General features: G+C 36.9%; 1 protein-coding gene across 1 annotated transcript in view; it reads left to right on the forward strand.

Moving 5' to 3' along the window:
• Positions 1 to 3,858: 3,858 nt before the first annotated feature.
• The window catches only part of TNIP3 (TNFAIP3 interacting protein 3), a 100,421-nt gene continuing 88,056 nt past the window's right edge, over positions 3,859 to 16,223 (forward strand). The window contains exons 1-2 of the mRNA XM_007464861.1: positions 3,859 to 3,888; positions 13,287 to 13,372. Of these exons, the coding sequence (XP_007464923.1) occupies positions 3,859 to 3,888; positions 13,287 to 13,372 (116 nt within the window). The remainder of the gene's footprint in view (positions 3,889 to 13,286; positions 13,373 to 16,223) is intronic.

Below are 16,223 nucleotides of genomic sequence, written 5' to 3' on the forward strand. Positions count from 1 at the left end.
TTTTTAAAAAGGGAGTGGGCTTATTTCTAAATTACTTTAAAGAATGAGTGTTTAAATGTTAACCTGGCTGCTAGCTCTCTCAGGGAAAGAAATAGGAAGATGAAACAGAGGAACATTCCTAGAAATGAGTGTGTGACCTATGTGGTCTTTACAGTAAATTATACTAACTCTACATTTATGTTTATGTGTTGTGGCCCTATTAAGCTGATATAACTTTTCCATTAAGTGGGCAGGTGGATTTCCTGTAGTACCCCCAAGTGCCTGAAGAGGTATATTGTTTTCTTGTTTCCATTACAGCATAGAGACTAAGAGGGAATCCTCTGTGGTATTTTCACATAGGTTGTGAATCTTTCATCTGTAGGTTGTATTTGTATCCAAAAGGTGAATATTAGTAGCCTCTTGGTGGCAGAGTGACTTTCTTAAAAAAAAGGGGTTTCCCTGTGCATGGGGGGATTAACATTTCAAAATATATGTTTCTACTTCGACCACTTACTTACTGTTTGATTCAAAGGCTGTCATAAAAACAACCTCTCCACGTCTTTATTAGAACTTGTAGTACTCTTACCTAGACCTGAGAGGAACTTTCAGTATAGAACATGGTGAGTAACGTATTCTCCTGCCTTTACTTTCATTTCGCTTACTTACCAGAGTTTGCCGTAACTTAATGTCTTTTTAAAATGTGTAGAGTTTTCATATTAAAATGGCATGTGTGATTGGTTTTTGGATTTGGTAATATTAGCAATTAAGATCTGGTTTTGTGTATTTCAGGTGGGAAATGAGATAGAATGTATAAAATGTAATAATGTGTGATGTTCTCCTTTAAAATTTTCATGGCTTTCACCAGTTAGCCCCTTTGTCCATGTCAGAGAAGAGATTTTGAAATGACACATTTAACTATGTGATGTTATCCTATTTACTGTTTCTAACAATTCTGTAAATAATAACCAAATCGAAGCACTCATTTGAATAATTTTACTATGATTGTCCTCTTAGGCAATACTGCAGGGTTCAACAATCTTGATTAAGCAATGAGCCGTGCAAGGATCCAGGCAATGTGTGTCGCTGTAGTGGATAGCTTTCATTGTATTCTTCATGGTATTATAGAATCATGTTGATGGGAAGCATAAAAAGTTCTAAAAGAATGTATTTCTAAATGTAAAGTCACTGGGTTGATTTATTTAAATTGTCAAATCTTCCAAAGGAGATTGGAAAATAAACTTCCCTAGGTGCAATTTAACTATAAGCAATCAGATTGACATCCAAGGAAGGTTCATTTTAAAAGCCAGCAGTGGACAAAGGGAGACGAGATGGCTGTGAGCACAGTGATGATTTTTTTCATTAATGTAGCAACATTAAGCTTCTGGCTTAGCCACAAAATTTTCTATTGTGAAATACTACGGGGCTTCGTTATTCTTGGGAATCTCAGGCAATGCCCTGTTGCAGAAACTCTGAAAGCCCTTTTTTAAATGGCAAAGCATCCAAGGACCTGCTCCCACAGCACAAGGCCTTAACACGATGGGTGACAAGCAAGTATCTGTAGAATGGGTCAATGTTAACATAGACAATTTTCAGAAATGTTCTCCTCAAATTTTTGAGGCTAATTTTTTTTAAATCGGAATTGTAATATATTTTTAAAACCCAGAAAATAACGGGAAACAAATCCTCTCATTTTCTCCTTTCCTTTTCACTCTGTATCTTTGTCTCTCTCTGTCTCTTTCCTGTCTTTCTGTCTCTCTCTCCCTCTCTCTGTCTCCCTCTCCCCTGGCTCCCCTCGCTCACCACTAAGTCTACATTTTAATTAGTACATCATTGGCTTCCAGTATAATTATTCCATTGAAATTTGCAGTCACTGTACAATTTCCCAGTTTTAATGAGATAAATGAGGCATGAATGAGGAAGCAATAATCATTCTTAAACATGGGAAATGTAGTATTAAACTCAATTCCTCCAGTTAAAGGAACCTGAGACACAGGTGTGAGAGGGGCCTGTGGAACAACAGAAGAGACAGGCACCATCCTATATGCTTCATCAATCAAGGTCCCTTACTCCTTGACCATCTTCTTCCACTGGGGTTAAGCATCTTTACCTAGATAGTGAGGGGGTAGGGGGAGGAGGGAATGAAGATGCTTACTAAGTTCTTTGTCAACCGAATACTTCCTGCAGAGAATAAAACCTTAGGCCTTGTTTTAACTGTTAACTTTAAAAAATTGCTCTCTAATGTTTTATGTTTAAGTGCTTTAGCTATCAATCTGTAAACTTCACTTCCTCATTAAGATTAGATAATGAAGAGGTCTTAGAGGAAAACCTGTTAGTCCCAGTTGTTCTCCCATCTGTTTGGAGTTGTGACAGTTTAGATATTTCAAACATTGTTTTCATGAAGGAAGAAGGATTTAAAATAAAAGAAACATATTTTACACACATATGTCCTCAAGTCTTTAAGAAAGATGAGAGAATTTTTAAAATGTCTTTCTACTGAAATTGCACAGAGCATGAGTAAACAATCAGTTTTATTTGAAAACACTGCCAAGATGAAATCTCCCCAAGGTTTTAAAATAAAAACAACATATGGGTGAAAATTATTCTAGTGGCTGCAAATCACAGTCCCAACAAATGGATCCCTTGATTGATCGAAGAATGTAAAAAACTGTGGATGACAGAGAAAGAGTCACAGTGGGGCAGTTAGTACACAGTTAATAGATTATTATGGTAAGTAATCAAAGTTAATTATTCTATACTTCTGCTAATCTGACACACAAATTCTGAGAGAAGAAATATATTAAGTGGCGTAATTCATAAAATACATTCAAAAGTAAATTACTCCCTTCACAGTTTTAAAATACATCTTAACTTACAAAGATGGTGAAATGTTTCCTTTTGATGTGAATAAATATTGATAGATAATGTCCAGATGACAGATTGCATGCTTACGAGGTATATCAGTACATTCTTCAGTAGGTTGCCATATTCACCTTTTTTCCTTCAGTTTTGAAGAATATGTTATCACTTTTCACAAACTCTTTACTAGGAGAAGCTGTTCAAAAGTGTTCTGGGAAGAAAGCTTACATTTTTTTCAACTACAAAAGGCAAAACAACTGTAGATATTAAAATAAGCAAAAAACTGTTCAGCCTGAACAATAGGAAAATGTGCTTCCTCTTTGAATTTTTCTTGTAGAGAGGAACATAAAACATTGGAACAGTATCGAAACAATCAAATTTGATTTATAGTTGAAAAAAGTGAGTAGGAAGATTCTCAACCTTAAAGTGTTTTATGTAGACAAATTTAATCCTCCCTAAATGTGCGTCAAAAAATAAGATAAATTTCTAATTAGAGATTATTCTGTTGCTTTTTTAAAAATAAGAAAAAATATCAAAAAATAAAACCATTAACATTAGATAAGACTAAAGCAGAGACTATGTAATTAGTCTGAAAGGGTCTTGAATTTCACATGTAAAAACAAAAGGATGGATTCTGTATCTGAAATCCAGTGTCCAGAGGTCAGGTCTCATCTCAACTTTTCCTTACCAACAGAAAGCATTTATTAAAATCTCAGGACTGAGCTCATTAACTATTCATTTTTATTATACTAAACAGTCATTTATTTTCATTTGAGTTGTATTGAGATAGCATAGTTCTTTATATATATATATATGTATATATGTTTGTTAATCTGGTGATAATCACCTGGATGTTAAAATTCCAAGGTAATTTCTATGTAGTCACAGATATTTAGATTTATCACAATTCCTTGATGTTAATAATAATAATCTTATATTATTATAATAATAACATGGTAAGTAATGTTAAGTACTTATAATAATAATAACATATTATCATTTTGAAAGTACAAAGACTCGGACATGGCTTCTATTGCTAAAAATTTGGTGCAGGTCAGAATGCACTCATCTGAAATATATTCCCATAAAACAACACCTCCTTAATCTCCCAGTTTCATGACTATCAACAAAACAATCAACATCCATAAATAATAGCATACATAAAATATTCATGTCCCATAAAAATCATTTTCTCTACAGGTTTTCCAATGAGTTTTGAATGTTAAACAGTATTTAAATTCTACAATATTTATTTAGAACTTACTATTCACCAGACAACTCCGGGCAAATCTCCTTGTAGTGGAGGCAAACTGGCAGTGCTTTCAAATGTAACCTCTCGTTTAATCTTTATGTTTTTCCCTTTGAAGATAGGAAGTATTATTGTTACTTCACAGATGAGGATATTGGGGCTTTGAGAGTTTAACTAATTTGCCAAAAGTCACTAAGCTTGTTGAGTATAAGAGATAGATTGGGACTCACATCTTTTGATAATCCATCTTAATCCAATCATTCTTTGTAATATGCATGTTAAGAAAGGTGAATTTCTAAGTTGGGGGACCTCAGGGGAGTCCTTCAATAGAAATCCACAGAAAGAGACTAATTCCCCAGATAGAGCTTGATGAAGGCCCAGAGCAAGCACATGTTTGTCTTGTGGCAAAATGAAAGGCCATGCTATGGACAACAGGACCCTCTGTATGAGGTAAGAATTGGCCATTGGTCATATTTCAGTAAGCCTCTAAGACATTGTGTCACAAGAGATATTGTAATATATATAATGCTAGGATGACCAATTTCATAGCACCTAAGTGTTGGAAAAGTTCTTAGCCATTATAATGTCCAATCTCTTCAAATCTGTGAGATGTTGATAAACAACTTATCCGGGGATGAGCAAGTTTAGTGACAGCCCTGGTAACAGAATCTTGGTCTCTTGACTCCTGATTCAGGAACTTTTCCAATTTCAGTCCCCAAATGTTAGTTTTTCATAAAGTAGTGCAGGTGCCCTGAAGTACTTGAACAATAGGGTACCTATGGTGGTAAAGAATTTTACTCTATTGCTATAAAACTAAAAGACTTCTTAGAAGGAAATAGATGATGAAAGTCCCCTAATTGGGCAACTTTCTCAGAAATATGAAATGGAAGAAAAAAAAAACACAGCTCTTCTTTTAGGTATCTCTTTCTTTTGGTTTAGCCAAACAATGTGTAGCCAAAAATCTCTTTCCTATTCTCGATCTCCCTTGAGCCATTACTGTAAATGAGAGTGATGTGTAATTTTCCTCTCTTCCAATTTCTTCCACAACTGTAATCAAAGGGCCTTAAGTACCTGTTTAGATATAGGGATCTTTTTTTTTGCCAGAGAAAATAAATGAATGAAAACCTAGAACAAATGCTTATTTTTCTTTTTCTTTTTTTTGTTTTTTTTTTGTTTTTGGTTTTTGCAGTACGCGGGCCTCTCACTGTTGTGGCCTCTCCCGTTGCGGAGCACCGGACGCGCAGGCCCTGCGGCCAAGGCCCGCGGGCCCAGCCGCTTCGTGGCATGTGGGATCTTCCCGGACCGCGGCACGAACCCGTGTCCCCTGCACTGGCAGGCGGACTCTCAACCACTGCGCCACCAGGGAAGCCCGCTTATTTTTCTTGAATGGCATTATCGTATTCTTAAAAAACCCTGTGCATTTGCCTTATTTATCATAGAAATTATCTGAAATATTTCCGTGGAATTTAACCCTGTTTCTAGGCTAAGTGAATTCCTTTTTCTTTTTTAATTTTTTTGACTATAAAATTATTTTGATAGGGAGCTCTGGGGATAAAACTTCTTGAACATACAAACAGGTTTAAAGAGTGATTTAGACTAAACTAAGGTATTATTAGGAAAGCTTATTCAAGATTTTGTATTAAAAATGTTAAAGTTCCATGTACAACTTACTGCTGGCATAAGTAACATCCTTCAATTCATTCATTCAACGTGTGTGGCACATTTAGCATATTACAGGCACTGCACCAGGTACCGGGGATTCAGTTGTGAGCAAAAAAGATGTAAAAATCACAGAATTTACAGTCTGGTGGAGAAGAATGGCCTTAAGCAAATACACACCAAAATAGTGAAATTACAATTATGATAAATACAACAAAGGGGAGATGCATACAGTTGTAAGAATGGATATTAAAGGAATTTGTACAAGATAAGTCAGGAAAGATTTACTTTGAGGGGAAGAGCAATCTAAGGAGGAGCGGCTTCAAAGGTTAGAGCAGAAGGGAGCGTGGTACCTTCAGGGAACTGACAAAAAGGCTAATGGGTGATAAGAAAAGTGGTTGAAAGGTGCTTGTGGGTCAATGGCGGAGAGAGGGGAGCATTTTCAGTTACCGTAATGACTGGAGGCCGTTGATGTCAATATCAGAAGAGTTGCCACACAGCAAAGAACCATCACTTCCTACATCCAATAGTGACTGGTTTGAGACAAGCAGAGCCCTTTAGTTACGATAAGGACTTTGGTCACTGTAATGGAAAACCATGAAGGTGGTTTCTTTGGGGGGTGGATAGAGGGGAGATGACAAGATCAAATATGTGTTTTGAAAAGAACACTATGTCTACCATAGGAAGAGCCAACTGAAGGGAGCCAACACCAGGAAGAGGCAGGCCAGTTAGGATGCTACTTTAGTGGTCCAAGTAAAAAGCAATGGTATTGTCAGTGGTTTGCAAGCATTGCAAAGAAGCTATACAATACTTGAAGTTATTTCTTACCAGCCAATGTAATAGAACATTAAGCATAAAGAAAAGTTTTTCTGGCCCTTTATCTCCCCAATTCATTCTTGAGTTTTATACAAGTCACTTAATTCTACTTTAAGGAGAACCAAACACAGAGAACAATAACACCCGTGTCTCCTTCCCACCATAAGGGTTAACCCAGTAGTGATCCTGGTCATCATTCCCAATGCTGACAGTAAATATCTGGCAATAATCATCATGGAATTTTAGAATTCAAGGGACATTAGAGATAATGCAATCAGGCCTTGATTCTGCCAAAGAGGGCTGAAATCTAGAGAAAATAATTAAAATGCTTATAATTTTACATCTAGTTAATTTAGGAATTGGGACCAGAAAAAAACTAATAAAAATGAAAGAACTTCTAGTTTCTAATCTAGTGCTTTTTTTCATATTTCTTTCTTACTAATAATCACAAGGATCTCAAAACTTATGCATGATTATCTACATATTGGCAACAAATAAGCTCATGCTTTGGAAGTTACAAACGGCTATGAAAAATAGACTTGATAGTTGCTGAAAGTCAACAGAAATATAGTTTAAGAGCATTGTTTTTTGTTTGTTCACTTTGCTTTTTTTAAAAAAAGTTGAATTTGAAAGACTTGAGGCAGGATATTCATTTACTTGTTCTCCACTGGCCCTACCACCACCTAATGTGGCCAATTTATCTTAGCTTCCTGATATGCTGCAGGCACTTTCCCACTCCTGACTGAAAGCACTGCTCTTTTTCCAAACTCCACTTAACCAGCTTAGCATGCATTAACCATTCTGTCTATTCTCTCTGTAAACTGGCACTCAAGGCACGCCGAATACTCGCAGCTAAGGACATTCTCTTATTTCTGCCTCCAAAAGTTAAGTGGTACGTTTACCAAAGGTCAGTCTTATTTTTTCCCCCAAGCTATGTGTGACAATTTTAATTTTTTTGCAATTACATAATTTAAATAAAATTTGTATAAGCTGATGTTTCATGAGCACAAAAAATGTAAAAGAATTGTTCTGTACAAGCTAATGTGAGGACCTTGGAAACATCCAACACAGGTGAGTTGCCAAATTTAAATTGGATGTGGGTGAGGCAAATTTAAAAGACTGGAAAAATATAAGCATCGAGAAGCATTCTATTTTCAGACAGCTTTGTAAATGTCTTACGAGTCTAATTCCCTTGTAAACAAAACTAAAACTAGAATTCATGGAGGATTTGCTGTGGGCCAGAAAGACTCTGTGGAACACCATCAGTTGATCCCTGCTGGGAAAAGAGGGCTTGGCGACTGAGGTGCACTTGTATATTTTAAGTTATAATAACTTATTATGATAGTAGTGTGTTATTCTTCATGAGTCCCAGTTTTAACCAATTTTTTGATCAACTGACTACTTGTAGGTCTCTTATGTGATGATAAGAAAGCATTTGTGTATTAGACACCAATATATCATTCCTTTAAAAATCAATATAAGTGATTTCATATATGTAAGTTTGAGGGTATAAGTATGTATGTTTTCAGCATATTATAAAATATTATTTATCATATATACTTAGATATAAGGATAATAATTTTCATAATGGTTTAGTACTTACCTAGGACATTTCATCCTAAATATATTGGACCTGGTTAACATTTGATTTTGAATTTAGTTAAGGTAGACTCTGGAATGAAACACATTTTCCGGGTAAGTATTATGAGTTCTAAATCGTATGCCCCAGAGGGCAGAGCATTTTATATAGATAAAAATCACTTGTCAGCCTCAGCCGACAGCCTTCTTTCTGTTTTAAGTAAAACTTTCATGCCTTTGATTGCTCATTTATTTTGACACATTCCAATGCTATAGCATAGACTTGACCAACATAAAAATGTTATACAATTGTAGAATAATTCTTTGGCCATTTTTAATGTGATATTTTCAAGGTCTGTAAAAACTATTTCTGCACAGTTGACCATGACTGGTAATGCTCACACCCTAGTCCTTGAACCTGACTTTAAAAATCCAAGTGTATTAAAAACCTGTCACCACAAATGGCAAAAGGCTCATAAAACTTGGTTTACTTCCAAAAGTAAGTTTATCCTCTAACGTTGGGTTATTTTGGAACTGTGGATTGTTTAAATTTCCGCTTAAACAATCCAAGAGTTTATGATCTCCACTGACGTACTGAAATCCACCCAAGAATCCAGGACATCTTTTGGTTAAGTTAAACAGAAAGCAACAGCTGCTTCTTGAGCAGTAAGAAACTCCTTAAAAAGAGGAGGAACTGGTGGGGGAGAAGAGGAGGAAGAATAAAGTAACCAAACAATGGAAACAAAAACTGTGTTTGCTTCTAGCTGAGAGGATGCTGTCAGCCAGTTAGGTACTCTAACTTCCGTGGTCTTTAATTGTAAATCTTTTGGTTCCCAGAAATTATATGTGGTTTATACTAGTCTTCCCCCAGGAAAACAAAAGTATAAAACAACTTAAGTAAAATTTTAAGCCCTCTTGTTGTCAAATTTCCTTAATATAAAAGGTTAAAATAAAACAATGTAAACAATCCATTAAAAACATCAGAGCAACTGATGTTGGCCATAGTCAGGTCCTATAATCCTCAAACTCTTAATTGTCAGTATCAGTTATTTTTCATTTTCATATCTCTCCTTTTATACAGTTAGGTATCCTTCTTAATTCTACCGTTAAAATATTTGGTCCTCACTGTGAGATAAGTACCAGGTAGGATCCTGGAGATATGAAAATAAGAAACACCTGGATTTGAGCCTCTAAGGCTTAGCATCCTACTTTCTCAATAGGATGTGAATTCTTTGAAAGCAAGCACCTCTTTCTTTCCTCGGAATCTTAGAAGCAGAGAATTTTAGAGTCAAAAGGAACCCTAAAAGATACCATCGGGCTTCCCTGGTGGCGCAGTGGTTGAGAGTCCGCCTGCCGATGCAGGGGACACGGGTTCGTGCCCCGGTCCGGGCAGATCCCACATGCCGCGGAGCAGCTGAGCCTGCGCGTCCGGAGCCTGTGCTCCGCAACGGGAGAGGCCGCGACAGCGAGAGGCCCGCGTACCGCAAAAAAGATATCATCTACACCAACCCCCATACACCAAGCTCTCCCGGTATGAGCCCCTCCTACCCACCATGAGTCAAGGTGATGAAACGATCAGTTATTTACCTCCTTCCTCCTCAGACTCTGTCAAAATGACACCCGTAAACAAGTATAGCACACTAACTACAGGCCAAGCGCTACTGTATAAATTTTACATATATCAACATATTTAAGCCTCATTACGGCCCTAATGAGGCAGGTACTATTATTATCCCCATCTTACCAGAGAGGAAACAGAGACACAGGAAGACTGTAATCTCTCAATGGGTCACTAGAAGAGCCGAGACTGCACTTGGGCCGTCTTGCTTCCGAGACTGTTCTTAATCACTATGCTACTCTGCTTCCATCCATACAAAGAAAACATATTTTAAAAGTTTACAAAGGAGGGAAGGAAGACAGCTCTATTTTTCACCCTATATTTTAAACCACTGATATTACTTAGCCTTACTGTCTTCACCTTATTTCCTGAACTTTAACCTGATAACTTAGGCCTTTTCCAAAAATTTTTAAAAGAACGTGCCATGAATTCTAGAAGTAATTTCAGAAGAGAGATGTCAGTACTTAATTCACAGTAGCTTTGTTGGCAGAGAGCAGTCATATTACGGTCACACTTCTTATCAAGGATGATAGGGTACAAAGGTTCAGTGGCTCATGGACCACATAGTGAGCATATCTGGGAGAAATAATGGCTTCTCGGATGACCCTGCAGGGTAGAGACCAACATCATAGACATGAGAGAAAGATCTGTTGACTTTTACCTAGAAGTTAATAGAAATAAGAGTAGAGCAGGCAGACACCATGATCAGCAGTACAAACTAGACTAGTTTATATTGCAAGCACTTCAGGATAAATTGAGAAATTCACCTTGAATGGTCAAAGGTTAAGAGGGGTCAGGTACCCTATCTTTCCTTTATCTTTCTACTATTTGATATTCAGATACTATTCGTTTTAACGAAAGTTCACCCTGTTCTATGTCTGACTTGGTTGTCCCATTTGGGATCTGCCTCAAACATTTTGAATGTTTAGCAAAGCAAAAATGCTTGAATTACACATTTTACAAGAGATGAATGAACCTCAATCAAGCTGCAGTAGGATGTGATGTGCTGCTATAGATGTGGGGGTTCTGACCACAGTGTCTCCTGGTTTGGTGTAGCAGGTGCTTTGCTCCTGCCTGTTTCATGTCTCCACACTAGCCAATTAAGTTTCAGGAAGTCCATTACCTCCCTTCCAAGCTGATTCTGTGAAAAATTAAAGGAGCAAGAACTTCAGTAGAATTCTTTATCTTATGGTTTAACGTCACCCTGACTTACAGTTCGTAGAGATAAAGTGCAGAGAGGCACACACATGTTTACTAAGTCTTATGAGACTCCTAAAGTGGTTCATTTTCTCTATGACTAAAAAAAAAGTGAGGCACTGACATTGAGAAAGCCCCTGGGTCTTCAATGTTGGCTTGATTTGTTTGCTTCCACTTGAAAGAGAAGCCCTTTAATTGCTGAGTGTCTTTTTCTGATTGTCTTCTTTGTTTCTCTTCTCATGGAAAAACACCCCCCATCAGGGGAAATGTATAAACTATTGGAAATTATGATTATTCCTGTGATATTGACTTTTCTGATTATCATTAGTTGATATTTCGACTTCCTGTGTAGAAGAATAACAAGTGTAAAATTCCAGCCTATGAAAAGGCTATTTAGAAGGAAATACAATGTTCGGTAAAGTACACCTTTGAGACAATACCTATTTCAGCTGTTTCTAGTGCCTCGGAGGTATTATCTGTGAATTTTAAACTATAACATTTGGTTTGTTGGTTTGTTTGTTGTTTTTATGTTTTCATTGTGGTATAAACCATAACATTGTAAGTTTGGAAATTTCCCTCTCCACATGCTGTTTTCGGGGATTTTTTACCACCAGAGTTCAAGTAATACAATGCCCTTGCCTAAGAAATATGTTTTTATGAGGTTTCATTTATAATGTAAACATTTCATATATTACTTTTTAAATATTTTAACATTAGATCTCATCTTATTTCAAACTTGAAATTTCACCTGTATAACGTTCAATTGTGGAACAACAATAGAAAGTCATGGACTAGGGGTCAAATGGCTTGACATCTAATCCTAGATGAGGCATTAGTTAGTCAAATCATTTGTCCTCTATGGGCTTCTGTTTCCTCTCTTGTAAAATGATGATGTCATAATTCTAAGTATTCTCCAAGGTCTCAAATTCTATGATTCTCTAATACTCCAGGACTCCATGTGTCATTTCAGCTCTGCTAGGAAATTAATATTTTTTTAAAACTAATTTTAGGAATAATGAAACCATTGAAGATATTTTTTAAAATTTACTGCAATTTTATTTTATAAATGAATTATTTTAAAAACCTCATCTTCCAGAAATTACAGAGTGCACACTTAATTGCAAGTCATGCTTTGTCAGGTAGCACCTCACTTGCATGCCTTTTCAAAGCATCTGCAGAATTTTATGGTATTTCCAGAGTGCCACATGAAGAAACTGGGCAATTTTGCAATTTTATATAGCTAAAAGATAGTTGTACTAGTTGGTGGTCTAATTCCTACAACAGTCCTGAAAGGCATTTGCTTTCATCTAGCAACTGGCTACCATGGTGGTAATGGATGACTTTTAAACAGCTGTCACAAGCTGAAAAAAAACAAAATAAAAAAGCCACCCTCCTACACTATGTAAAGACAGCCTGCCAATAGCTAAAACAAATCCTTCTTGGAGCAATTTAACAAACAAACTTTTTCTTGTTGTTGGTACTATTAAATAGAAACTCATAAAACTCAAACTGGCTTCATGTTTCCCACACACTTGAACAGCCTAACTTTTCTTATGGGATCACAGCAATTAGTGGTTTCCAGATGCATTTCAAATGTGTTAAGTGCCTGCAGGAATTGGCTTTTAAAACATACGCATGTCTTCAAATGCTTCAATCTCAAGAATCTACTATAATCCCCATGAGGGACTATGATGTCTGTGTAATGTTTGACCACAGTTCGGTGCTTAAGTTGCAATTAATATTAAATAGGAAAAAAAATTGGGAAATGAAAAAAATTCTGTCTTACACACCTTTTAAAATTTCCTCCTTTTTTAATGATCACATTACCAGTTCCCTTGTTATCCTGAAAATCATGGAAATAATCACTAACTTCTATTGGAGAAAAAGCTGGAATAAATGAGATTCTGAGAAGAAAGCTCTTGGTGTCACTGGGTTGTTAGGCACTCCTGGAAAACTCATTCCTGGACTGTGGCTAATTGAACTACAAACATGTCAGTCTGACAGCATTAACAGTTTATGACTCGTGCGTTGGAATGTCCAGCTTTCTTCACTTGCTCCTGGACAATTTCTCCCTGTCATGAGACTCTTCCTTAACTGGAAGACTGGGTCCTTATGTTTACACCCAGTATTTTACCTTTGATTGAAACTAGACAGAAGGCAAGTTCTCGGTCTGTCTTCTCGTAACTGTCAGTGCTGAAAACAAGACATGAGAATAAAAACATGGCTTTTGGGAAAAATGCATTTAACAAGTGGTTTCTCCTCCATTGACTGATGTAGTTATCTTCCCTTGAGATACGGCCAAGTCTCATGTCCTTTATATTTTTTTCCTTTTAGTTTCCATGTGGACGACTCTTAAATAAAAATGAGAAACACGAAGAGAAATTAGTCATGCTCACCAATCAGTCAGAAGATTCTGAAAGGTAATTACAGACACATTATTTAGAGGATACATGCCTCTAATAGTAATATTCTAGTAGGAGCACTTCAGTTTCCAGACAAAGGTTTTCAGTCTATTAAGAGCAGACGAGAACTTATCTGGATACAACCATAAAGAGTTGATAAGAAAGATATGGTGGATAACAGTGTGGACTATTTGAACACATTTTTTTTCGCTGCTCTTCAAGGGGCAAGAATCATAGCAAGTTACGGAAGTTATTTGATTTTTTTTTAAGTATTTGATAAATTTCCCTTGACAAGTTTGGATCTTCAGATAATTTCTCCTCAATAGCACACATGTTCACCTAGGAAACAACTCTATATCTTTTTTTTTTTTAATTTATTTTTTGGATGTGTTTGGGTCTTCGTTGCTGCGCGCGGACTTTCTCTAGTTGTGGTGAGAAGGGTCTACTCTTCTTTGCGGTGCACAGGTTTCTCATTGCGGTGGCTTCTCTTGTTGTGGAGCACGGGCTCTAGGCGTGCAGTCTCAGTAGTTGTGGCACACTGGCTTAGTTGCTCCGCGGCATGTGGGATCTTCCCAGACCAGGGCTCGAACCTGTGTCCCCTACGTTGGCAGGCAGATTCTTAACCACTGTGCCACCAAGGAAGTCCCAACTCTATTTCATTAATAGGGTGAAGAGTAGCTATATCTTCTCTCCTGAGTTCTTAAATCCTCAGCTCAGGTATAGGATGAGAAATTTACTAAGTCCCTTAACAAAAAATCCCTTCTTCAGTCACTTTCTACATTCTATCGACCATTTATGGCTTTTCTCAAGCTTCACTCTGTTCATTGATCCATGTAGTTATTTCTTTGACTTCTTATTCGGAACCTTTTTTTTTGTGCAAGATATTGGGCCAGCTGCTTCTAGATGATGAATCAGATCCTGTCCTTTTCCTCTAGCTGCTTGCAGTTTAGAAGTGAAAAGCCACACACACACCTAAGTATAATAAATGTTGAATGTTTCGTCTCATCAAGGAGGCAGATAATCTGCCCTGAGACATCAGAGGAGGTGAGAATCCTAGTTGTGAGCACAAAGAGAGGCGTGAAGATGGATTTGTTTGACCTAGTTTCTGGCAAAAAGAAAATAGGGGGACAGATGGAAAAAAAGAAAAAGGAAAGCGTATTCCAGGCTGAAGGCAGAATGTATACAAAAAAGTTGTAGGTAAGTTGAGGACTTGTGTTGGTTCCAGTGAGCTTTTCGGTTTGACTTCCACATCTGGCATGTAATATAAAACTCATCTTGAGTGAGAGACTAAATAGTTGAGGACTTATTGTACACGCCAATGTTTCTCTGTGTATAAAGACAAAACTTCTTTCAAGTGAAAGATAATTTAAAGAAATACTTACCCTCAGGTTCTCAAGTCGGTGTTACTCAAACTTGGGTTCTCATAACCTGTGGATCTGGAGACATATTCTCAGGGTTCTTGGTCTGTGAAAAACTTTTCATTAAAAGAAGCCCATAGGTACTTCCACTGTGAGAATCACGACTGTGCACAAGGGAAGCCAATAAGAATTCTGAACAAGGATTGACAATAGGCTAACCTGGCCACAGTGTCTGAAATTGGCAAGGGGGGGAGGTGACTAGAAGCTTGAATAAATACAGAATTGCTGATTTATCCCATTCCTCTCAACCGGTTACATTCAGTATCAATAACAAGTATTTTAGCCTTTAATTGTATAAATTTAGCCTTTAATTGTATAAATTGTATAAATTTATACAATTTATAAATTGTATAAACTTAGCATTTTATTATGCATCACAGTTTATTATTCTATAATTGTGCTGTATGTATAAGTCTTGTCTCCTTGATGAGATTTTATCTACCTCAAGGGAAAGAACTCAGCATACAACGGCATAACCCACTTTAGCAGTAGGCCTATAATAAGCATTGATCAATTTCATATAAATTATTATAAAATGTGTAAGCAAAATAGAAATTCAGCTCACAGGAGTAGTTTGAGGATTAACCAGTTATACTGACAACCTCTAAGATACTATAGATATTATAGAAGCATAGAAGACAACATATGATGTTGAACGATTTCTAGGAAAGATGATACCCCATATTTGCCAGTAAAAAAAAAAAAAAAAAGAATGAAAGAGAGGAAAGGAAAGAGAAGAAGGGAGGAAAGAAGGAAGGAAGAAAAGCAGGCAAACAAACTATTGTTTCTGTGTTTTGAAGTTATGTATAGTCTAGCTTTTCCTTCAGTATAACCACAATGCAAAGAAGTAGGGATTACCTCCCCATCCCATCCCACCCCACACACCATTTTCTTCCAGGTGGAGAATTATAAGGAGTCTGTAAGCTCCTGAGTCCCATTCTATTGCCCCCTCTCCTAAGCAACCCAAATTAATGTTTAGATTCTCTCCATTTACCCATGATGAAAATTACCCAGAATTTAGTAGTTAACATATTTCTTTCTACAGTAGTAAAACTTTTGTATTTCTAAGAGAATGAGAGAGGTAGGTCCTTTGACAGTAATTTAAAATGCTCAGGAGATGGTTTTCAGGTTAACCTTTTTGGTGTATATGACTTGGAGTCCAGAGGAAGGATGGTGGATGAGGCAGATGCTGCAGTTCATATATCCTCCTCTCAAGGGAGGTGAGAAAGAGAGAAGAAAGCAGGGAGATGAGAGGCCACAGAGTAGGAACTGAATAGTGAGTGCTGGTCATCTTTCCCTCTTCCTCTCCTGAACTGACCCCTTTCTACTTGAACCATTTTAGGTCCTGCAGGGTAAAATTTGCCACTTCTTGAAGGTGATACACTGATATCACGGTTGTCATACCAAACTTCTTTCTAAAGTAAAGGGGCAGAGGAAACAACTTTGATCCC

The sequence above is a fragment of the Lipotes vexillifer genome, unplaced genomic scaffold (genome assembly GCF_000442215.2).
Source record: "Lipotes vexillifer unplaced genomic scaffold, Lipotes_vexillifer_v1.1 scaffold231, whole genome shotgun sequence".
In the NCBI taxonomy this organism is placed as follows: Eukaryota; Metazoa; Chordata; class Mammalia; order Artiodactyla; family Lipotidae; genus Lipotes; species Lipotes vexillifer.